At 35.0% G+C, this 24,420-nt stretch overlaps 1 protein-coding gene across 1 annotated transcript in view; it reads left to right on the top strand.

Annotated features, from left to right (window-relative positions):
- Positions 1-958: 958 nt before the first annotated feature.
- The window catches only part of LOC111047834 (protein wings apart-like), a 53,867-nt gene continuing 30,405 nt past the window's right edge, over positions 959-24,420 (top strand). The window contains exons 1-7 of the mRNA XM_039420328.1: positions 959-1,141; positions 2,504-2,633; positions 5,491-5,683; positions 11,997-12,258; positions 16,131-17,433; positions 21,897-22,024; positions 24,087-24,207. Coding sequence (XP_039276262.1) covers positions 5,491-5,683; positions 11,997-12,258; positions 16,131-17,433; positions 21,897-22,024; positions 24,087-24,207 — 2,007 coding nt within the window. The 5' untranslated portion in view covers positions 959-1,141; positions 2,504-2,633. The remainder of the gene's footprint in view (positions 1,142-2,503; positions 2,634-5,490; positions 5,684-11,996; positions 12,259-16,130; positions 17,434-21,896; positions 22,025-24,086; positions 24,208-24,420) is intronic.

The raw sequence follows: 24,420 nt of genomic DNA, 5'->3' as shown, positions 1-24,420 counted from the left end.
TATCGTGAAGGCAGTGAACCCGCTTGACGTCATTTTTATAACCTAAAAACTTCGTTGTGCGCTCGTAGTTTGTTGTTCTAACATGATACGAATAAGAATCTTCATTATTAAAGACATTGTTAACAATGCATTTACAAACGTCAATAATAGGTACTAGATAATACATAATAGTACTAGCCTGCAAATATTTGGTCTAGTCAATCACATAAAATTCTTGTATGCTATATAAAATTTAGGCTTTCAGTAGTTTTCAATTTTCTTCTGAAGAATGCAAGAGGCAATGATTTGATTCCTAGTAGTAAAGAATTGTCAAGTATACACAAGTGATGTATACTTAAAGACAGATGTATACAAGATTTTTTGCAAAGTAGTGATCCTGAGCTTTTGAGCTCTGATATTATTTCTATTTCAGAATAGGCCCAATTTACTTCTATATCATAAAGATGTGACCAAAAACCACCAACACCACAATGCACATGTAAATAGCGGTAGCCGCGCATGCGCAAATGTTCACCGGAACGCGATCTGGATCTACGGTTACCGTAACTGTAGACACAGCACACAGAGAAGAAAATATGTTTGGCCATACGTCACCGTACATTTTCAGTGATTTTTGCAGTGCTGCAAACAGCCGAAAACAAAAATATATGTGTATATAGGATTATAATATTTATATTGACTTACTTCTGTATAGGTTTTTTGTAATTCAGATAATATGATGTAAAATAATCATAACAATTCCTCACTCATTGTTATTGATATGATAACATGATACTTTATATTAAATCAAGTTTCATGAGATAAAATACTAATTCTTTTTAAGGATTCGATAATAAACCCAATTCTTATTCATCTTGTTTCAAGATATAATAAGATTTTGCCTGTTTTGTATAAATTTTATTATTTGTACTGATTTTACCAATATAAATAATATTATTATCCACAGATGCCTGTGTCGTGTGCGGACTGTGCCTGTGTCTGTTTAAAGTTTTCGTAATGGAGGAGAACGTTTATGTATGTTATGTTTGAAGTTTGAGTTTTGATGTTTTATGTTGATTAGTCAAAAAAGCGTTTTCAGAGGCGTATCAAAAATGTATTACAATCACGTTGTAACTTGCAAAAGTGCTCAAGATTGAATTGTGTAAGTTACCGAATAGTTGGCAATGCAAATCGTGCCAGCCGAAATTCAATACTGTTTAAATATTTTCAAAGAAAATGCATTTTAGAGCGTTTTATAATTTATTTTGCTAATATTATATCATATTTAATCTTAATTTAATTTTAAAGACTATAATCCTTTACTTTTTTTGACTATTGTATTTGCTTATAGCCTACTCAATTAACCTTCCTAAGTTGATCTGTTATGATTTCTGAATAAATCGCCAAGTTTAATTACATATTTCGATTTGCTTGGTTCACAAGTCATCAATTTGACTAGGCTAGTTTACATTAATAAAATAACATTATTCTCGTATGCACAACATCTTATGGTTGAAAGACAAGTTACCATGGTATGTTGATTTCATTATTAAACTCACAAACCTATGAGTCAATAATTATTGTTATAAAAGGGGGACATTTCACATTAAGTGCACCAGTAGTAAAAAGTAAATTACTGATAGGTAGGCCCTACTGACAACACCAGTTGGTTTTTTTCGTATTGATACTATCAAAAATAAAACTGGAACTAATAACTTAAACCTACTGGAATGGAATAGCCCAAGTAATAACTAACTAGTCTAATAGGCTAACAAAACAAACTTATGACTAAAACTGATAAAATATGTATTGGCTACAACTAGTAATGGATCAAGATGTTTTAATATTAAGTTATGACTGGTGCACTGAAAGTAGTGTAGCCAAAGAAAATCTTACTTTTGGCAACACTACCTTAAACCTTCTTCTTCATCCATCACTCACACTTATGGGTGCGCTTACAAAATAAGAATGCTACAATCTTAGAATGAGAAAAAAATAAATTAGTAAATAGCCTATGTTTTTTAAATACAATGTCAGGTTAATGCACATAAATATATTTAGTGTTTGATAATAAAAGGGTCTCCTGTCTTGTAATATATAAAACAAAGTTTTTAACCTTGGCTAATTCTGCTTTTTGTCCATCCTATTACTAAACTAAAAAAATATATAGGCAATTATAAGTTACATATAGCATGTGAGATAATATTTCTCAACATTTAGAATTTAAACTCCGCTTTTTACATTGTTCATATTCCATTAATAACTTTTAGTCAATTTTCAACCATATAGGTTCCGTCCTACTTGAAGAATAAGAATAGTTTATCTGCCATTAAACAAACAAATTGTTATAGACTTTGTCATAAGGTCACAAACATAATCAACATCACACGTCAATATCCATTGAAATTATAAAAATAATAATATAGCTAATTATAAATATATAAGTTATATATAGGCCCATATAAACTTATACATTTGTTTGACTAAAGCTGCTGAGTTATAATATTTTATTTTTTGTCAACAGTGTATATCAACGAGAAAACGCAAATGTAAAACATTTCTGATGAATCACATTTTTTTAGAACCGTACTGTGTTTAAATACATCTCATCAAATGAAACCTTATTATACTTGATAGCTAAGGATAATTTCAAGGTAAGTAAATCAATCTAAAAACATTCAGCTTTATTTTCTCATCCTAATTTGAGATAGATCCTTTTTTATAGAAAAGTGGGGTTTGCTGCTGGCAAACCAGTGGTAAAATTCAGCCTATTACATTTGAGCCCAGTGAGATTTCAGTGTTCGAGACAGTTGAAAATATTCTTGAATTAGTATGTTCGATGATTTGAAAAAATGTATTGTGTAGAAAAAATCTAATCTGATAGCAAAATTTGGAATAACAGTTATACCTTTGAAAATATAGTTAGAAGTATAAGTTACCTTGAAATGCAGTAGGGTACCTCTGCATGATAATTATTATACATGGAATGTGATACCTTTCAAATCTTTATTGAAATTAAAACTCCAAATATTTTGTTGACGAGTATTGAGTTTTATTTTTGGGAATTGTTTACAGTTCTAACTCATAAGCTCTTCATATTACAAAATATTTTTGACTGAATCTTGTTGAGAAACCATAGTCACCTCTTGACATATTAATTGATTTCAGTTGAATTATGTTCTGTTTGAATTTTTATAATTTTTGAAGAAGAAAGCTCTTGAAGTTAATGGAAAGGTACTTAGTAAAATTTTGCGGCCACCAGTGAGTTTCTAGAAACCAACCATTGGCGGCCTACAGTAAAGCAAACTGGGGCAACAGTAAAAGACCAGAATTGGTTGCCGCGCTGGCGACCCGAGTGAAACCAATTAGTCCAGTCAATATAGACATAAAAAAGGGGGTGTGCTTGCAATTAATGTTGTAGTTCTGATTTTTTAATATATTATCTAGGTACATAGGAGAAGTCCAGAACCAATTTCCTTGTACTGAATAGCCTACAGGATAGTCCAAAAACCTCGTATTTTCGGCTCATTTTCCAGTTTTCAGCTATTTCTGCCAAATCTCGTAATCGGAAAAATTTGCTCTAGTCTTTTTTCTGGATTATAAAATTCTGAATAAAATGAGATCATTCGGAACTCTCTATCTCTAATGAGTACTGAGTTATGATTTTTCAAAAATGAGTGAAACTTGAAGAAAAAATCAATTCTGATGAATTTTAGTTTTTGATCAACAATATTTTCCGTTTGTTACCATTTAGATGTATAATTCGAAATTCCTCTGGGCGTATTTTTATGCTCTACAATATGAGATCAGGTAGAGCGCTCTATCTCATATACATTTCCACGTACACCTGACAACAATGCTCCTTGTATTGTGAAAAACACCTAATTTTCAGCTTCAACTTTTCCCTATCATAGAACTCCCAAAACCGTTAATATGAGAAAAATATCTACAATTTCCAGATTTTTTCAACAATCAAATCTCACTTTACAATTTTTTTTTTCTATGAATCATTCACAGCAGATAAAAAAAAATTCTATTGTACTTTTCAAGATCACGTAATTATTTTTATAATAAGAGGTTACCGAGATACATAGCTTTGAATATAGAAATTGGCCATTTTTTGTGTATTGGAATTTGGGCTTAAGTACACTCAACAATAAATTTTCCATTTATCGACTGAATTTGACTCACGATGCATGATTTTGGACCGCCTTGACGAGCCGAGAAGAATGAAGTGTAGTACGATGAAATCTGAGCATTGTGTCAAAAGTTATAAGTGTTTGAAATTTTTATCCTTGAGGTGCTCTTAAGCGCGCCTCTCCACTAGGAAATACTGAAATGAAGTGCATCTAACGGGTGATTCTCATAGAACATAATCTCATGAACTTATGTCATTGAGCGAAATATCAATGTGAGGACAATATAGTTGGTGATGATGGTTGAAGCTGAAAATTAGGTGTTTTTCACAATACAAGGAGCATTGTTGTCAGGTGTACCTGGTAATGTATATGAGATAGAGCGCTCTACCTGATCTCATATTGTAGAGCACAAAAATACGCCCAGAGGGATTTTGAATTATACATCTAAATGTTAACAATCGGAAGATATTATTGATCAGAAACTAAAATTCAACAAAATTGATTTTTTTCTTCAAACTTCACTCATTTTTGAAAAATCATTACTCAGAACTCATTGGAGATAGAGACTTCCGAATGATCTAATTTTATTCAGAATTTTTGGATCTAGAAAAAAGGCGAGAGCAAATTTTTCTGTCCGATTACGAGATTCGGCAGAAATGGCTGAAAACTGGAAAATGAGCCGAAAATACAAGGTTTTTGGGCTACCTTGTATTTAGCACAAGGAAATTTTGCATGAAGAAATTGGTTCTGGATTTCTCTTATGAACCCAAATAATATATTGAAAAATCAGAACCATAATATAGTTTGTATGCACCAATGTATATAGTGACTGGACTAAATGTCCCCGACCCCGACTCACTCGGACACTTGAAGAACCACTGGTTGCCGAGACTGGTGGCTTAAATTGTAATGAAGCCTATAGGCTGAATAACATAAGTTGAGACTTGGCCCTCCACTTGATTAAATATCAACGTTGCTAAATGATGTAAATTGCAACTTTCTCGAATTTCTAATTAAACCATAAGAATAATATTGTACATAAAATAATATCACATCACATCCAATATTTAAGTAGTGGAATATTTTTTTAGAACTACAGGAACAACTTGTAGAAAATGAAAATAATTCTGGCAACGTTGATATTTCGACGTGTGGAGGTCCCAGTTTTAATTTTTTTACTTTAATTCTTACTTGTAATTTTCATTCCAAGTATGTTGAATTCATCATTCTGTTGTAAGGTTTTTTGCCAGTTTTAACAGTATATGTTTTAACAACATGTCTCTAGTATAACAACGAAGGAAAAGCGTATTAAACTTGAGTGACTGTATTATAAAGCCAAGTTGAAAGCGAATAATTTTCTTTTTTGCAACAGATGTCGCGTAGTTATTCGAAAAGTTATGGTCGCAAAGTGAATGCCAATGTTCCACAGGCAGCAAGTATCCAGTTCGATAAATTATTCTGTGAAAATAGTAACCGACCTTCAGCAGCGAAATCCACAGGAACTGTTGGAAAATGGGGCATCACGTCATTCACATCCATACGAAGTACAAACTTTTGTATCCCAGGTCAGTTCATTAAAGTACTTTTGCTTTTTTTTATACTCAAAGAATAATTCTGCACTGTCACTATTCAAAATAGACATTTTCAAATCAAAATCAAATCAAGTTTTATCCAATGATATCACTTACGTGACAAATTCCATTATACAAATGATATTACAGATCTACAATACTGTTCGCTTAAGAAAAATCTTGTCTGCAAACAGGAGTGAAATACATTCAGAACTCAACTAAAAATGCTTATCTATAAACTCAAATGAAAATACTTATCTTAATTAAATTTTATTATCTTAATATTTATCCCACACACACACACACACACACACACACACACACACACCATGGAGAAATCATAATTGATTTTTTAAAAATTTGAAAGAATTGAAACAAGTGACTGTCAAGGGTATTCATCTAAGAATGACAAAAAGCTCATTAATCTCAACCGGAGAATGATCCATCAACCATAGGTGTAATTTAGATTTGAAATATTTAAGATTATTTGAATTTTTAATCTCGACGGGCAGACTATTGAAAAATTTAGGACCCAAGAAAATGAAGCTCTTTTGAGAGTGCAATATGATCTGGGTGGAATTATTTACCCTCTAGTATTACCTCTTGTATTATAAGCAACATCCGCACCTCGATTGCCACTTAGCCTAAATAACATAGAAAGAACTTTGAATACATATAAATGACGCAGAGGCAATATAGATGATTCTCTGAAAAAGGGGGTAAGAGTGAGCATGTCTACTTTCACCACAGATAACTCGAATAAAAGCCTTCTGCAATATAATAATTGGCATAAAATGAGATAAATATGTCGAGGCCCAACAAGAAATACCATAACTCAACCTGGACTGTACAAATGCAAAATACATGTTCCAAATAATTTTATTTGGGAAAACATTTCTGATGTAATAAAACTTTCTTAGGAGAAGGAAGCAAGATCTTTTCAGTTTCCTGATATGCAAATTCCAAGTTAGAAGCTCATCTACAGTCAAGCCCAAATACTTTATAGATATGGTTTTGGACACTATACTACAGTTACATTCCTCACTCTCTTGGAATAAACAACTATGATACCTAAGAAGGTCAGGAAGATCAAATGAAAAAGACAGTGAGAAACAGATAAACTTGTCAGGTTTTGTCAGAGTTCAATGCCAGCCTATTTACTCCAAACCACAAGTTTAAGTCATTCAAATCGCTCTGCATCATAGAATGTAACTGTTCAGCGTCCTTAGCAACATACGCCAATGCTGTATCGTCAGCGAATGAAGTGATAGAGCTGTGAAATTTATGAGAGAAAAGATCATTAATATAAATTAAAAATAAAACTGGACCAAACACAGAACCCTGTGGGACACCACATCATTTTCTTTCATTTTCTGTTCATTTTCTGTCCATTTTCTTTCTGTTTTGGATTTTTTAAAAACAAATTTAAACTTCTGTAAATGAAATTGCTATTACACTCAATTACAAAATCACTCATTTCCTCAATGTTGAGGAAATTTACGTTTGTTTGCAATTTTTGTTCCTAAATAACAATTGACCCAATTACCACGGAAACCAGTGATAAGAATTCTCTGGAGTAGAGAAAATCAAACTCTAATGTCAACAACAATTTGATGAAAAATATTGAATTGAACATGAATAATAGTTATTTATAATATTATATATAATAATGAATAATAAATCATCAAATAATGCTATTCTAATCTTGGTCTCTTAATTATTTTAAATATCAATAATCAGTTTTTATTTCACGCTTTATGTTACAAAGTTGCACCACAAGAAACTTGAATTTATCCAAATCAGCATGATTGACAATGTAATGATCAAGATGTGGAACAAAACTTCAATCGGACCTATGCCTATAAAATTATCATGATGAACAATTTAATTAACAAGTTGAACGTTTTGTAGAGAATGGGATGAAAGTGAATAGTTGATAGTAAAGAATGAGTTGAGTTTAAGACGTTGAACATTTTTGGTAGCTTTCTTATTATATCTCGGCAATAATCATTGATAGCCTATTGTGCGGATTTTAATGTTCGGTGCTATGCTTTGTAAATTGAATAAAGCTTCTAAATAGTCGTTAAATTCCAAACAATTTAATATTCACGGGCTTCTGTTGTTTTAATTCTTATGACAATTTCTGGCATATAATCCAGTGAGCAGCAGAGTGAGAGCGCTGTATGGCTTTGCCACACTCATAGTAGATAAGGATGGAATTTCACAGCCTATAAAGTGGTCAAAAGGCCTCTTACAAGGACAGTTTTGCCAAGCATGTCTATTACTATTTACATAAAGGGTAAAAGAGTAGTATTTCAGAGAGAAATTTTTTCTTAGATTCCTTGAATAATAATGACCAATAGACATTAATATTATGGAATCTAATGACTGTATTCAACTCAACTCATTTGTATGTGCTTGAAACAAATATTTTTTTTATTATTATTCAGTAGAGTATAAAATAGTGAATATTCACAAACTCTAATTCTCAGCTCATATAATTTTTAGTGCGAATTGGACTCCATATTTATTATAAAGTACAGGGTGGGTGAAAAGTCCGAGAACGGCTCAATATCTCATACACAAAGGTTATTTGACGGTGGGTGTGATTGGGAATCCTACTCAAATTGGAAATACTACTTTACTAGCCTATATCTTCAAAAATCTGGTCCGCCATATTGAATGCAACTTTATTTTTTAAGTAGGAAGGTGGTCATGCGATAAATGATTTCGATACGAAATTTCAAGAAAAAATGAATGGTGAAAACCGCACATCGATATCTCAACCTGTTCAGAAGATATTCACATTATTAATCAATACTATTCAAAGCAGAAAGGAGAGAAAAAGTATGAGAACGGCTTAGTATCTCATCAAAGATTGTGATTCCAAGGTGGGTATGATTGGGGATCCCTGTCATATTGAAAATACCACTTTACTATGACTTCAAAAATCTGGTCCGCCATATTGAATGCAACTTTATTTTTTTAAATGAGAAGGTTGGCATGCGATGCATGATTTCGATACGAAATTTCAAAAAAATGAATGGTGGAAACCGCACATCGATATCTCAAACCGTTTAGAAGATATTCACATTATTAATCAATACCACTTATGTATCTCATTTCTGAAATGCATGATATTGATTAATAATGTGAATATCTTCTGAACGGTTTGAGATATCGATATGCGGTTTTCGCCATTCATTTTTTCTTCATTATCGAAATCATGTATCGCATGACCACCTTCCTATTTAAAAAATAATGTTACATTCAATATGGCGGATCCAAGATGGCGAACCAGATTTTTGAAGTCATAGTAAAGTAGTATTTTCAATTTGAGTAGGATCCCTGATCACACCCACCATCAAATTACCTTTTCGCCACACTGCACAGAAAGCAGCTGTTTTCCAGTCCCTACGTAGATCTGAAAGACATTGTTTGCAGACGACTCTCGTCTGACGTCAGAACAGGTTTCTTTCCGGCCTAGGCCGGAAAGAGTACCCTTTCCAGCCGCTAACATGGAACTAAGAAAGGTGATAAAAAAACAGCTGATCGAAAAACTTTTCATTATTTGTGTTCATTATTCAATAATTAAATCATTTATAGACTAATAATATCATCTTATTGTCATTTGAAAGAATAAAGAAGTATAAACTCAACCTCCCACATAATTGAACATCATATTTTAGGTTATTTAGACAAATCAGAATAAAAAATAAAAATACTAGGACAATTTCCTGATATTCAGATTACCTCAGATTTGCTAGAGCTATCACCTTCCACTTCTGCTTTCGGAAGTGCTTAGTAAACAACTATTCTCATATATATATATATTTTCAAGTCCGAGGCCGTAGGCCGAGTTTTTGCCCGTGGTGCGAACGCTATTTTTCGCCACACACAAAAATAAACAATATATATATATATATTGTTTATTTTTGTGTGTGGCGAAAAATAGCGTTCGCACCACGGGCAAAAACTCGGCCTATATATATATATATATATATATTATATATATATATATTATATATATATATATATATATATATATATTATATATATATATATATATATTGTTTATTTTTGTGTGTGGCGAAAAATAGCGTTCGCACCACGGGCAAAAACTCGGCCTACGGCCTCGGACTTGAAAACCGATTTCGAGCCGGAAAAATCTCATTTTCTGCTCTAGGTGCCAAATATACTATTGTGTATGAGATATTTGTGTTCTCGGACTTTTTTCTCTCCTTTCTGTTTTGAATAGTATTGATTAATAATGTGAATATCTTCTGAACGGTTTGAGATATCGATATGCGGTTTTCGCCATTCTTTTTTTCATGAAATTTCGTATCGAAATCATATCGCATTCAATATGGCGGACCAGATTTTTTGAAGTCATAGTAAAGTAGTATTTTCAATTTGAGTAGGATCCCCAATCACACCCATCGTCAAATAACCTTTGTGTATGAGATATTAAGCCGTTCTCAGACTTTTCACCCCCCATGTATATGCACCTTATTCATAACTGTTTTTTTTATGAATGGACAATTTTTAGATGAGCCTGTTAACCCCTCACAATTTTTGCCAAAAAATACACAACATTTGAAAAAACAACTTTAGCTAGCTAATTCTACAACTGAAAAAAATTATCATGTTTTTAAGAAATTAAATATAGACTGCTATTTTTTTAGCACTACAGCTCAATATGAGCTTTGGCCGCCTCCACTACAGCTCTCCATGCTTCTCGGTCCTCTATTAATTGTCTCCATCCTCTATATCCCATTTTTTGGAGATCGTCTCTCACTTCATCTTCTCATCTTATTCTCGGCCTTCCTCTCTTTTTTCCTCAATGTAGCCTCTCCTTGAATATTATTCTAAGCATTCTGTTCTCATTAATTCTACAGATATGTCCAAACCACCTAAGCCGCTGGGCCTTTGAAATTTTTACAATATTTCGGCCTTTTATCAATGCCTCGAGCTCTGAATTAGTTATTCTCCTCGATTCCTATCCTTCTTTCAAGATTCAAGATTCTTTATTGCCAGAACAACTTTACATTGTATGAGCACGTCAAAAAATAATAATATAACACTTGTGAAATAAAAGAGAAATTATGATATAAAATTAAGCATTAAGATAATAGAAATCGTATAATAAAATATTACAAAATATATAAATGAAAATATTACAATAACAATTTGTCTTAGAAACAAACTACAATTCATATTAATAATAATTAATAAGTTATTCAGTTTTACCAAAAATTAAAAGGTACATGTTGCATAATGAGCATTGATTATATTGAACACTGAAGATACTCATCCACCGAATAGTAGGCACTCTGTGTCAATTTATTTTTTAAAATCTGTTTGAATTCATAGATTGGCAGCTCTCTAATTTCTAAAGAAAGATTGTTATAGATTTTGGCTTTTTGAAAAATATGGCTATCTCTTGTCTTGGAGAGTCTTATTTGAGGCAGTGATAGATCATTGCCACGTCGGGTGGAGGAATGATTGGCTCCCAGACGCGGAAAAGATTCTATATTCATTTTAACATACAGTAAGGTATGAAGAATAAAGAGAGAAGGAAACGTTAGAACTTTCAGACTTCGGAAACTTTCCTTGCAAGACTCTCTGTTCTTCAAGTTATTCAATACTCTCACTGCCTTTTTTTGCCAAATAAAAACCTTTGTTGCATGACAAGAGTTGCCCCAGAGACGAATTCCATAGGAGATGAGGGATTGGAAAAGTCCTTAATACACGAGTAACAAAGATTCAGCATTCAAAGATAACTTAGGTCTCCTAAGAAGAAAAACAACTCTGGAGAGTCTCCTGCACAAACTCAAGATATGAGGCTGAGCTCCCAACCCAATCTTCTCTCCGATGTAAAACCCAACAGTTTGACATTATTCTTGACATTAGTATCCTCAGGCGGAGCCCTAAGGGAGAAGCATATATATTCAGTCTTACTCTCATTAATGACTAGATGATTTGATTCAAACCATAATTTGGCAGAGTTAAGGGCTCCCAACATCTTAGATTTAACTTTTTCATAATTTTGGTCAGAGGATATCAATGTCGTGTCATCAGCATATAAAACAGATAACGTTGGTCCTTTAATTAGACCATACATTTTTCTTAGAATTCTCCTTTCAAAAACGCCCAGATGGTTTTTGTCTTCTTTTGTTTACGTCCAAGATTAATATATTTTAAGTTTTGTGTTTCTACATATGAGCCTGTTCTTCAAAAGTTTCATGTTACTAAAGTATGCTAATAGTCGACTGCTAATAATGAATTGTATTATCGATGTTTTTAGGCAGAAGAGAAGATTCCGTTCTATCGTCGAACAAAAGGAAGCTGAATGACGTGAAGATTTCGAGGTCGAACAAAGACCTGTTCAAGTTGGAGCCATCGAGCCCGTCACCGCCAGCTGCGGCTGCTCCGCCCCCCCGCCCCAAGAAGTTCTTCAAGAGTCGAAATGCCCTCGAGCCGCCCCCGCCCTACCCCGCGCAGCCCACCGAAACTGCCCGCAAGTACACGGGCAAAGCATCCAAGAGTGCCAGTGCCGCACAGCCTAGGTCAGTAAAGTACTGCGCATGGGCTCTGCTTCTTTCACAATTTTTTTTGCACTGCTGGGTGGCCGTATTTACTAAATATAAAGTGCCGTAGCAGACTGCTCCTGCTACAAAGCTATGCTCTGACTGAGCTGACGCTTTATCTCAGGTATTGTTTATGACAGATTGGTTTAATATTTCGTAACCGGTTTGTCCTCCCTGGTCATTGCGATTGAATACTCACTGAAATCAAATAGTAGATCCCCGAAAAGAAGTTACATTGTTTGAAGAACAGCTCACACAGAGAGAAATCATATTATTGTAATGAAAATATTGAGATATTTCCACGGTTGTTATCCGAAACTGAACACAGAGTGCCTTTTTATTTGACTTGCGCCTGGACTAAAGGCCTTCGATTGCGTCTACCACCCTCTCCTTTTTATGAAACTGAGGAATTTTGGTTCTACACTCAAGTTCATTTATTGGCTCAGTTCCTACCTGACCAACCAATGCCGGTCTGTGAAATTCAATGGTTTTTCTGGCTATCATATTGTAGGAAAGGGTCTTTTTTATTTAGCATTCATGTTGATGATGTCGCCAATATTTTCAGATTCTCCAAATATCACTTATATGGAAATGACCTGCAATTATACATCTACTTTGACTTTACTGCTACAGTTGACAGTATGAATAATAAACTGGAAACGTCTACGGACTGAACTGTGAAACATAGACTTAGAGTTAACGAAACGAAATCCAAGGCAATAATTAATTATGGCTACACTAGACTCATGGCTATCCGAGGTTTCAACTTTGTAATGGACTGCACTTAATTATAAATTAATGACTAAAATTCGAATTATAGTGACTGTTATCTGTTATCTATAACTGACAGTAGACAAACACTTGACTGGAAGAAAAAAATCAACACCACTCTTGTAATAATGTATTAGCAGGTATTCACTCGCTTAAGAAGGTTAGTGACTTCATTCCTTTTTACTTTCCTTGCCCTATGACCATAGTTAAGGAAAGTATTGCTTTTCAAAAAATTAAGGTACCCTAATTTCAAGTTTTCTGTTCGTTTCAAGGTCCCCTGAGTCCAAAAACATGATTTGTGGGTGTTGGTCTGTGTGTGTATGTCTGTGAACACGATAACTCCATTCCCAATTAACCGATTGACTTGATATTTCAAACTTGAGGCTGTGCAAAGGCTAAAAATAAACTTTTTACCCGAGATATTTTTCGATTTGTATATCATCAAGCTATGAAAATGAAAAAGTTTTCCCAGGAAAACATTTTTTTTCTGATCATTACTTTTTGAAATATGAGCGACTGAAGTTTAAATTTTTGTGACAGAACATTTCAAATTCGGTACGATATAAATCCATGAGATTTAGAGGATAGATTCTTCATGGTATTGTTGATCTAGTAAAACAAAATTTTTCTAAAAATATCAATTTTTGGAAAAGTTATTCAATTTACCAGAAATAACCCAAACCAACTCAACTAAAAGTTATTTTTTGTTATTTTTAGTAAATCGAATAACTATATTGAAAATTGATATTTTCAGAAAATTTTTGTTTTACTCGATCAACAATACCATGAAGAATCCATCCTCTAAATCTCATGGTTTTATATCGTACCGAATTTAAAATGTTCTGTCACAAAAATTTAAACTTCCGTCGCTCATATCCCAAAAAGTAACGATCGGAAAAACAAAGGTTTTCCTGAGAAAACTTTTTCATTTTGATAGCTTGATGATATACAAATCGAAAAACTTGGAAAAATATCACGAGTAGAAGGTTTATTTTTAGCCCATGAGGATCCGACAGTAAGAAATTCAATAATTTAATTCAAAATGGCGGAAAAAAGGCGGATAATGACTAAAAACTCATGTTTTCACGGTTTTCTCGAAAATTTTTACTTTGGATAGCTATTTATAAGCTCTATCAACTGAAATGAGTCTCATTTCTGGAAAAATTGCAGGAGCTTCTTAATATTGAGAAAATTGGATTTTGTTAAATTTCTATCACGATTTTCTCAAAAATGACTTGACCGATTTTTTCAAATTCATACTCTGTATGGTTATTTATCAGCTCTATTAACTGGCATGAGTCTCCTTCCTGGAAAACTAACAGGGGGTCTACCCCATCCTTGAGAAATGGACTTTGTTACCTCCTCGTGCGTGTGGTAGGTAGAGCAGTTTATTCAGAACACATAGTCGAGATATTTTATCTGTAGAACAGCTGTTTTAACGATCTTTGAAAAACATCAAATTTCACAGTATTTATACAGAGAAAACTGTACTCTGAAAATAATATAATATACAATAGTATTATCCAGTATGATTTTGGGTTTAACTAATATGTAGCCGACAATTGTCATTATGTTATTCCCCTAGATTATTTTCGTTTAAGAAAGAGGCTTGCAGTCCAATGAGCAAGGAAAGTTGTGTGAGTGTACCACACCAGATTTTTATGCAAAAGAGATACCGGCTAAGTCACTAATTTATCTGATATTGTGGTCAATGTCATGACTGTGGCCTTAGCTGGGCGATTGCAAAGGGCTCAGAATTATTGTGTTCGAATCTCAGGAAAGATGATAATTATTACCCCCTCTTTTCAGCAACTCCGTGTGCTAACGCTCAAACATATGAGTTAGTATCACATTCTGATGCTGCTTCGTCACCTAATACATTTAAAAACTCTAGAATATTTAGTTGATGAATTTGTTCTCATTGGAGATCGTAGTGTGAGAGGTACTATGCAGGGCCCTCAACTATTGGTTATTCCAACCCATATAACAAAGCAGTTCATGTATTAGCTTGATGTATCTGGAATCTGTTGCCTCCAACGATGAAGAGTATTGGCAGTCGAGCTCTGTTTGGCGTGGCGGTATTGTATTGGCTGGTAGCTGTTGGCACTGATTAGGCTTGGGGCGGATCAAGCATTATTTTTATCATTCTATGTACATTGAATCAGTTTTCTCAACCAGTTCCCATATTTTTTCCTTTGCAATATTTTTAGCACAATATTCATACCGATATTAATTTCATATTTCCACATGATACTTTGTATCATGTATTATACTTTTTAAAATCACATGATAATATTATTATATTTTGTAAAATCTATGGTTTAAAAGTGGTTAATCTGTGTGCGTGGGTGAGTGAAGGGTAACTTTGTAAGTTGACGGAATTCCATTTTATTAAATATACCATTAAATTTTCATTATTTTGTTTTATTTAATTTCAACTAGTTTTTAACTTTTTTATTTCATTTTATAAAGTGAGATTTCTAGAAGATTTTTCTTTTCATTGTATTGGTTATTCTAGATTCTGATTTTCTTTTCATTGTAATTTTATATTTTTCAGTAGGTAAAGACTTTATTAATTTTTGTCTTATAAATTGAAATTCTAATTTCATTTAAATTATGAATTAATCGAGATATTTAGAAAGTCTTTTGTTCCTGTATTAGTTATTTTGGATTCAGATTATCTTTTCATTGTAATAGCATTTTCCAGTAAGGATTCTATTTTGCTATTCATTAATTCGTAAGCTGATGTATTTTTTATGTAAAGGGTTGTGCGGCAGAGAGGTCTTAGAGTCCTAACTCCGTCCGTAATAAATGCATATAATCAATCAATCAATTTGAAATGTTCAACAACACCTTTTTTCATCAGCTTCTGTTTAGTCTCAAACATTTATCAAAAACAAGTTGGAAAATGCTCAATGACAAATTTTTTCATCAGCTTCGGTTTAGTCACAACAATCCTCCAAAAAGCAAGTTAGAAAGTTGCAAATTTCTTGGAAGCAAGTTGATACTAGTGCAGATTCAACTGTTGTAAAAATTCTTCATTATACAGTTGATGTTAATGGAACTTATTGTTTTTGTAGAACCCCAGTTACTGCTGCCTCGAAGAAGGCGTTCCCAGTGATGAAAGATGACACGGATGAGGAGCAAACAGAGGCAATGAATCTGTCCACTTCGCCCACCATCGAAACCGGGTCTTCTCCCTCTTCGACGCCGCATCATCCTCCGATCGTTCTGCGAATATTCAAGGGAACTTCGCAGATTATCTCGAATGAGAGTGCACCGGCGCAGAACGCAACATCACCGGTTTCAACGGCGCCCGTGACGAGGAGCTCGCGTCGCAGGCAGAACAACAACTCGGACAACTCAGCAGCCGGCCACATCTCACCGAAACGTCTGCGCGAGAGAAACCGCGACTCCACGCATGACAATAATAAAACTGTACATTACCAAGTAGAATTTAAGTCCGAGTTGAAATCAGAACTTGTAACTGAATCTCCTACTGAAGAATTGAAGCCGGATGATTTGCCAAACAAAATTGACGACGAGGTTTTGGTACCAGTTGAGAAAGAAGTAGAAGAAGGACAAGAAGAAAGTGCAGCGACTGTTGATGAAACTGTGCCAGAAGCAGCTGACGTAGAGATGGCAGAGATCAAGCTGGAACAAGTGAAAAGTGAGGAGATTGTTGATATTGCCAAAGAGAAGGAGGAAGAAAATGCTAAGCATTTAGAAGAGGCAGAGGCATTTTTGAATAGTACAAAGGTAGATTTTAACGATGTAACCAGTAAGATTTTAGACACTGGTAGCAAGAAAACCAGCTCAATAGAAGAAGATAGAGAAAAGCTGCTTAGGGTGTTGAGTGGGGAGGATGGGGATGACGATGAAGAGGGGGAGGGGGAGGGGGAAGTGAAAGTGAAGGAGGAGCCGCCGCCGCCGGCGGTGGAGAGCAAGCCGGCCGAGTGTTTGAGTGAGGAGGAGGATAGTGATAGTATAGCCGATCAGATAACCACGCTTTCCGAAGGCACCGGCGTCAGTAGTGTGAAGGCCGAAGAGGAGGAGCAACTACAGCAGGCTGTAGCCAAGTCGCCAGTCAAAGTTGCGCCGAAGAAGGGCAGCATATTCAAGTCGAGAGGTGTGATGGGCGGCAACAAGAAGCGACTGGCGCTGTACAAGCACAAGTGGTGCGACGACAAGGAACCGGGAAGCGGTCAGGGTGGGCAGACGCCAGACAAGGCCGACGACCAGCTGATGGTGCAGGGTGGCGCCAACAGTGGTTCTAGCGAGGATGTGCTGACGCGCGTCACCATGTACCCCGATGACGACCCTGATCTCCTCGACAACGTCGAGGCCGTCACCAGTGTCAAGTGCAGCAAGAACACTAAGAAGGTAACACACCTATCTATTCTTCCCCTATAACAGTAATTTATTATGTGGTCAAGGTAAGAAATGGACTATGAACTCATGATAGATTGATTTACTTGAATAAAAGGACTAGAACAACTATTAATTTATCAATATATCGACGAACTGATTCTAGATGTTGCAAATTCATGAATGTCCGTTTACTAAACAAGCACTACTAGTTTACCAGAGGTTGATAATAACATTGGTATAACAACCGCAACCTTCATATCAATTTTTCTATTGCTTAGTGGCTCTAATAACTTATAGTCCTCTTATTCAATATTGATAGTAAGTAACCGCCATATACTATACAAAAAGAAAGTTGCTATTATTGTTACTAATAACTGCTACTAATTCAGTATTTATGCTAAAGATTATTATATTCATAGAACTCAAGTCCATAACAAAGAGAGATGAATGAATAACTGCTTGGACTACTTTCGACATAACTGCTAATGCATATATGCAAATGCATGCTATGTAGAGTAGTGGGCACCGGTATAATTGACATAGCAAACTTTACCACATAGCAGGAGCTCTACCACATGAGTGCAACTATAGTCAATCGCACAAAAATAGTCCGATGGAAATTAGAACAGATGAGTGCAACGTTGCCAAATAAGACTTTATCAACTTTGTCCGGTGCTGATTGATTATGAATTATTTATATTAAATATTATTTTAAAACACCTGGCGAATTGTTGGGGGGGGGGGAGGTACTCAGTCATCCTAATTCCATCGGACTATTTTCGTGCGGTTGACTGTAGTTGAACTCATGTCGTAAAGCACCGTTTGCTATGGTCAATTCTGCCGGTTCCCATTACTCTACAGCATGCATTTACACCTTAGCAGTTATGTCAAAAACGAGATGGTGACATTATTTTGGATCATTGACCCAATTTGACTCAATTATTCTAGAGCATATATAAATAAAATCAGCACATCTTTGTTTTGGTACGCAACCCAGGGACATATCAAGTAGCTTGAAGAAGGATATTCCTTATCTGCTACATATCAATATCCGTGGGATGAGAAGCAATAGAAATGATCTGCAAGTCTTCCTTTCTGAATTCCACACACTCATTCCCATAATATGTCTTAATGAACACTGGTTGAACACTTCAAATGTCAGCCTACTTAACTCGATTCCTGGTTTCTCTTGTGCTGATAGTTTCTCTAGGGCAGTAGATAATCATGGCGGCTCAGCAATCCTCGTGAGAAATGATGTTAAATATAAAGTTAGAGGTGATTTACATGTATTTAATAAAGAAAAGGTATTTGAGGCATCGTGCATTGAGCTTACCAGACCTAAGGTACTAATAATATCCCTCTATAGGATCCCCAGACAAGAGCATGTAGGAGAATTTTTTGAAATACTTGGCTCTTTCCTCCATCACATTGGTGTTGGAGTCAGGTATGAAAACGTCTTTTTTGCAGCGGATTTCAATGTGGACTTGCTTGGTGACAGCGATGATGCTAAAACTTTGGTTGACATTTTTGCATCATATGCCTTATCCCCCAATTTCTGCTACCTGCATCGACAATATCTTTTCTAAAAATGATGTGGAAGTCAGCAACGGAATTGTCCTCAGCATGGGGTTCTCTGACCATGAGGGGTTGTTTTTACCCATGTCAGAGAGAGTCACACCTGAGTCAAAAGTTCAAAAAAGTGTGAAAATGAGAAACTTCTCTATTAACAACTTCAAGGTATTCAGAGACAAGCTCTCTGTTGTAAATTGGGACTTCAATGAGTCTCTCACAGTCAATGAGAACTTTGATTGCTTTCTAGGAAAATTCCTGCCTATATTCAATGAAACATTCTGTGCCATTTCTATAAAACAAGCTAATAGAAAGGGTTGGATTACTGCTGGAATTGTAACGTCAAGTAGGAAGAAAAGAGAATTACATAAACTGTACATGGAAACACAGGATCAAAACTTTAAAAATTATTACAGATCGTATAATAGAATATTCAAAAGTGTCATTAAACTTGCCAAAAGGAAATATCATGAAAAGTACTTAGAGATAGCCAACAACAAAGTAAAGGCCGCATGGGACATAGTGAAATTTGAGCTAGGTAAGCACAAGGATGAAGCAAGTACAATCCCATCTAGAGCAAGAATCAATCCTAGTTCAGTAGCAGAGGATTTTAACAGTTTTTTCATCGATGTTCCAAACCGTGTTGGAAGTACTCACAATCTGCTTGCTTCAACAAGAAACGTGGTAGATAACTGCAGCTCTAGGATGAGATTTAAACTTCTTAGTCCCAAGCAAGTGGAGGTGCTCATTAAATCGCTTAAAAATAAAAATTCAGCTGGATGGGAATTTTCCAGTGAAAGTTTTCAGGATGGTTGCTGATATATTGTCTGAACCCTTGTCCAGGATCCTCAACCAGTCTTTTACTGTTGGCGAGTTCCCTCATAAAATGAAGTATGCACTGGTAAGACCTATTTTCAAGAAAGATGACAAAGAGGACTTGAACAATTACAGACCCATTGCCATCCTCACAGCCTTTTCCAAACTTTTTGAGAAGGCAGCTAATGAACAAATTCTTCATTTTATGAGAGTGAATAATATAGTCTTATAGTCTCAAAAACACAATTTGGCTTCTTAAGGGGACTTGATACAGAAGCAGCTCTAATAAAATTTTTCAATACTGTGTCGGCAAGTTTAGACGCCTCCCAGCAGGTATGTGGAGTGCTATGCGATCTGTCAAAAGCATTCGATTGCGTAAATCATGATATTCTTGTTGAAAAGTTGAGAAAATATGGCATTCGGGGAAGGGAGCTGTGGTGGTTCAATTCGTTTTTGAAAGAGAGGATGCAGGCCACCCTAATAAACCATGACAATAAAAATTATCAATCAAAATGGGCTGTAATCAATGCTGGTGTACCACAGGGCTCCATTCTTGGTCCCACATTATTTATTATATACGTAAATGATCTGTCATCTTGCTCTACTAAGCCACTTATTCAGTATGCCGATGACACATCTTCTATTATTACTAATTCAAGTTTGAGAGCTGTAGTCACCCAAACACAGGAAGAGCTACTGAATATCAAGAAATGGTTTGCTGCAAATGGTCTGTCTATGAACTCAAGTAAGACAAAGTTCATTACCTTCCAACCCCCCCATTTTGCAGCCAGAAACTTTAATGAGTTGGCCGATTTGAGTGTACCCCAGCAGAGCGTTGCTGTTGATCTTCTAGGAGTAACACTAGATAGTAGATTGGACTGGTCAGTACACATTCAAAAAATATGCTCCATGGTTAACTCGGCTATTTTCTCTCTGCGAGTGCTCAAAAATGGCCCTAATGGTGGTATATTACGGTTATCTTTTTCCTTTCCTCAAGTATGGCATAACCCTTTGGGGAAGATCAAAATTCTTCATCCAAGTATTTAGATCTCAGAAAAAAGCATTAAGAGTTATTTTTGGTAAGCCCCCCCGATATCCCTGTCGAGAACTATTCCTGAGTAGCAGGATACTTACACTGCCGTCACTGTATATCTTGGAGATCTGTTCATACGTTCACAAAAACCTACCAAACTTAACCCGCAATAATGAAATCCACAGTTACAATACAAGGCACTCAGCCTCCCTATCAGTGGCTGCTCATAGAACCGCCATGTTTGAAAAATCTCCGCAATATATGGGCCCAAAAATATATAATAGATTACCTCAGGATATTAGAGACATGGCGGACTTACGAAGATTCAGAGGAATGTTAAAGAGGCTGTTACTTGAAAGGCCATACTATTCTGTGGATGAGTTTCTGCAGGAGTGATATATTATTGTTCCTTGTCTTTGATTCTTCCCAGGTCCTTGTACATAGGTAATCTTGACTAACTGCGTTTTTATATATACTATATATATTAATATTTCATGTGACTATTGTATAATTACAGTAATTTATAAATGTATTACGATATGTGTTGAGGACCTCCTTTAGGTTGCTCTCTTTGACTTATCCCCAGTCTGATTATTCGGATGTTTGGGATGCAATAAAAATAATAAATAATAATAATAATAAAGTTCATGCAATTTGTTCCAGTGTATTTTTGCAATGTTTCCAGTCACTGTTATTAGTTTATTTTTTTATTTATAAAAAATGACAGATAAACTAATGTCTATATCAGGTCATAGTATTATTAGTGTTTTAGACTGTATTATTTTTTCATCTCAATTTATTAAATAATAATTTCATTCATAGGAAGTTTCCTATGACATTGACATTATAAAATTCAAGTTCTGCGATGGTTCCTTGTGAATTATTTTTTGAAATTATTGTATGCTCAGGCCTGCTGATTGGAACAACTCTTGTAAATCCTAATAGAATTTTTCAGAGTATGAATAACTTGGAATGTGTATTCATGCCGTTGAGCACTTAGATGCTTATTATTATCTTTCCTCTGCTATTTCCTGAATTTTATTTGTTTCATTTTCAGTTTTACACTGTAGTGAGAAACGTGAAAAAAGCTCATCAAATCCAAGAATCCGGTGAATTTCAAGAGTTCAATGATGATGTTGAGTACATTCTTGATGCGTTACAAGACAACAATCCAATTGGAACAAGGTAATAGTTTTCACATAATCCTATTTTTCTCAACTTTCAAAACAAATTTAGATTAAATTAACGAATAACTGAATCTAAATTAGTTTAAACTCGACGTGAGAGTGTCCAGCTTGGCAATCCAGTGATTGTTGAAGCAAATTTACAGTCTTAAGAGGGCCTCGAATAGACTACAAGGAATAGGGTGATTATAAAAGGACTTTACAATGTTGAAAGCACATAAATATTTATTGAAATTACTTACAGAATTGAGAAAAATGTCATTTTGTTACAAATACTTCAAGTTTAAGGCCGTTGGTAATGCAACATACATCCCACCGATTAATTGATTTCTTGCCACACTCGTATCAACATATCAGGCGTAACTTGTGCAACCGCAGCGATCTGATTGTGATCCAATTTCGGAGGTCATTAAGACTGAACAAGTGCCCTTTTACTATTAGCATGACGGTGCACCAGCTCATTTCCACGGAGAAGTTCGGGATTTCCTAGACAATTGCTTTCAACTTCGCTGGATTGGCTGTGCAGGGCCAATTGCATGGGCACCTCGCTCACTGGATTCAACACTGTTGGATTTCTTCCTGTGGGCTTCCATTAAGGATAAGGTTTATGTTCCGCCTCTACCAGCCAATCTTAATTACTGCACTGCATTAATGACCCCCGAAATCGGATCACAATCAGATCGCTACGGTGTCACAAGTTACGCCTGACATGCTGGTACGAATGTGGCAAGAAAGCAAGAAAGCAATTTATTGGTGGGGTGTATGTTGCATTACCAACGGCTGTCACATCGAACCAAAATAACACCCGCACCTTAAACATTGAGTGTTTTGTAAAAAATGACAGCTTCCTCAATTCTGTAAGTAATTTTAATAAATATTTATGTGATTTCGAAGTTGTAAAGTTCTTTTATAATCACTCGAACTAATCGATCCTTTGATCTTATGTACAGCTCCATGCGTTCTATCTAAACTAAAGGGTAACTATTAGTTGAATGCTATAAGACTTCATACCGATATAAGTATTCTCATACGATGCATACAATATATAAGATAATAGTAATACATATGTAGCTACACTTTAAGTTTCCAAACTATTATGTTAGCAAAAGTGTATTAAAGGCCAAAAATGAAAGTTTTACTTGAAGAGAGTCATTCATTAGTGTTGTTTAGCTGTTGTTTTGTTACCTTGTATCAGATTTTTTCAAGGATAAACGCGTGTTCATTTTTTTTTAATCTAACAAAGTTGGGTTAATAGTTTCCTAATACTGCAGTTCGCGATAAGTCGATAATAATTCGGCCGATCAATATATTTCTTACAATTGGTAGTGTGCATGTGATAACAATACGTATGATAACAATACGCTTTACTTGCCTGCCAAAAAGTTAACAGCGGAAGTTACGAACAATAGTTTGTTACAGTCACCGAAACCTTCTAGCTTGGAAGGTTATCATCACCAGCTTAGGTGTCATCAACTATTACTATCATAAAAATTCCATGTTTCCCTACATATGTTAACTAATGCAATAAATTTTGTTATTCAACTTCTTTGTTATTCACGTTCCTCGTGGGATACTAATCGATTTTCAATTACCTACCTTATTATATTGTTCTTCGATCCTTACGTTGAGTATTCAGCTTTCTGAACAAAACATGAATTTACCGGTTTGCTGTTTCTCTATTGAACGGTGCTTTTCTATAGTCTGTGCAAACCTTAGTTTGCAGCATTGCTCTTATGGAGTACAGCGCTGCTAGATTTCACTCAGAATCTAGAGAGCCCATGAAATAATTATGTGAAAGAAAGAGCGAAAAAATAGAGCCTAGACCTTTTTGATAGATACATTGGTCATAAAGCCACGTGCTGCGAACAAAGGTTTTCACAGACTATAGAAAAATTCTTATTTTGAATTATGTTATCTATTTTTAAATTCAAGATTGTCTGTAAACTCCAGGAAAGAGTATAAGGAATTATTGCCTAAATTACCGTACTTAAAATCTTATGTACTAGAAAAATTAAGGGGTTATCAATCAAACACTTGTTCATGAATCTTATGATATTTTGCAGGTGTCTATCGGCTATAACGTTGGCGTCAAAGTGTATGGCTCCAGCTTTCCGGATGCACGTGCGAGCACATGGCACTGTGGCAAGGTTCTTTCGGGCACTGCATGACGCTGTCAAAGATCAGGTTTGCAATCCAATCAATCCGAAACACTCACTTATCTAAGGATCACGGATTAGATCACGTTATTTATTCATTCAAATATTGATATCATATCCTCGACTTTTTCAATTGAATCATGATAGCAATACATTTGTAGTTTTAAATTGAACTATGTAAATTATCAATGACAGACAACCAGTGACCAAATCTACGAGTATCGGTCAGTGAAATCGTTCA

Source organism: Nilaparvata lugens, chromosome 1 (assembly GCF_014356525.2).
Source record: "Nilaparvata lugens isolate BPH chromosome 1, ASM1435652v1, whole genome shotgun sequence".
NCBI classification, from domain to species: domain Eukaryota; kingdom Metazoa; phylum Arthropoda; class Insecta; order Hemiptera; family Delphacidae; genus Nilaparvata; species Nilaparvata lugens.
This window is presented reverse-complemented; position numbering and strand designations above follow the sequence as displayed.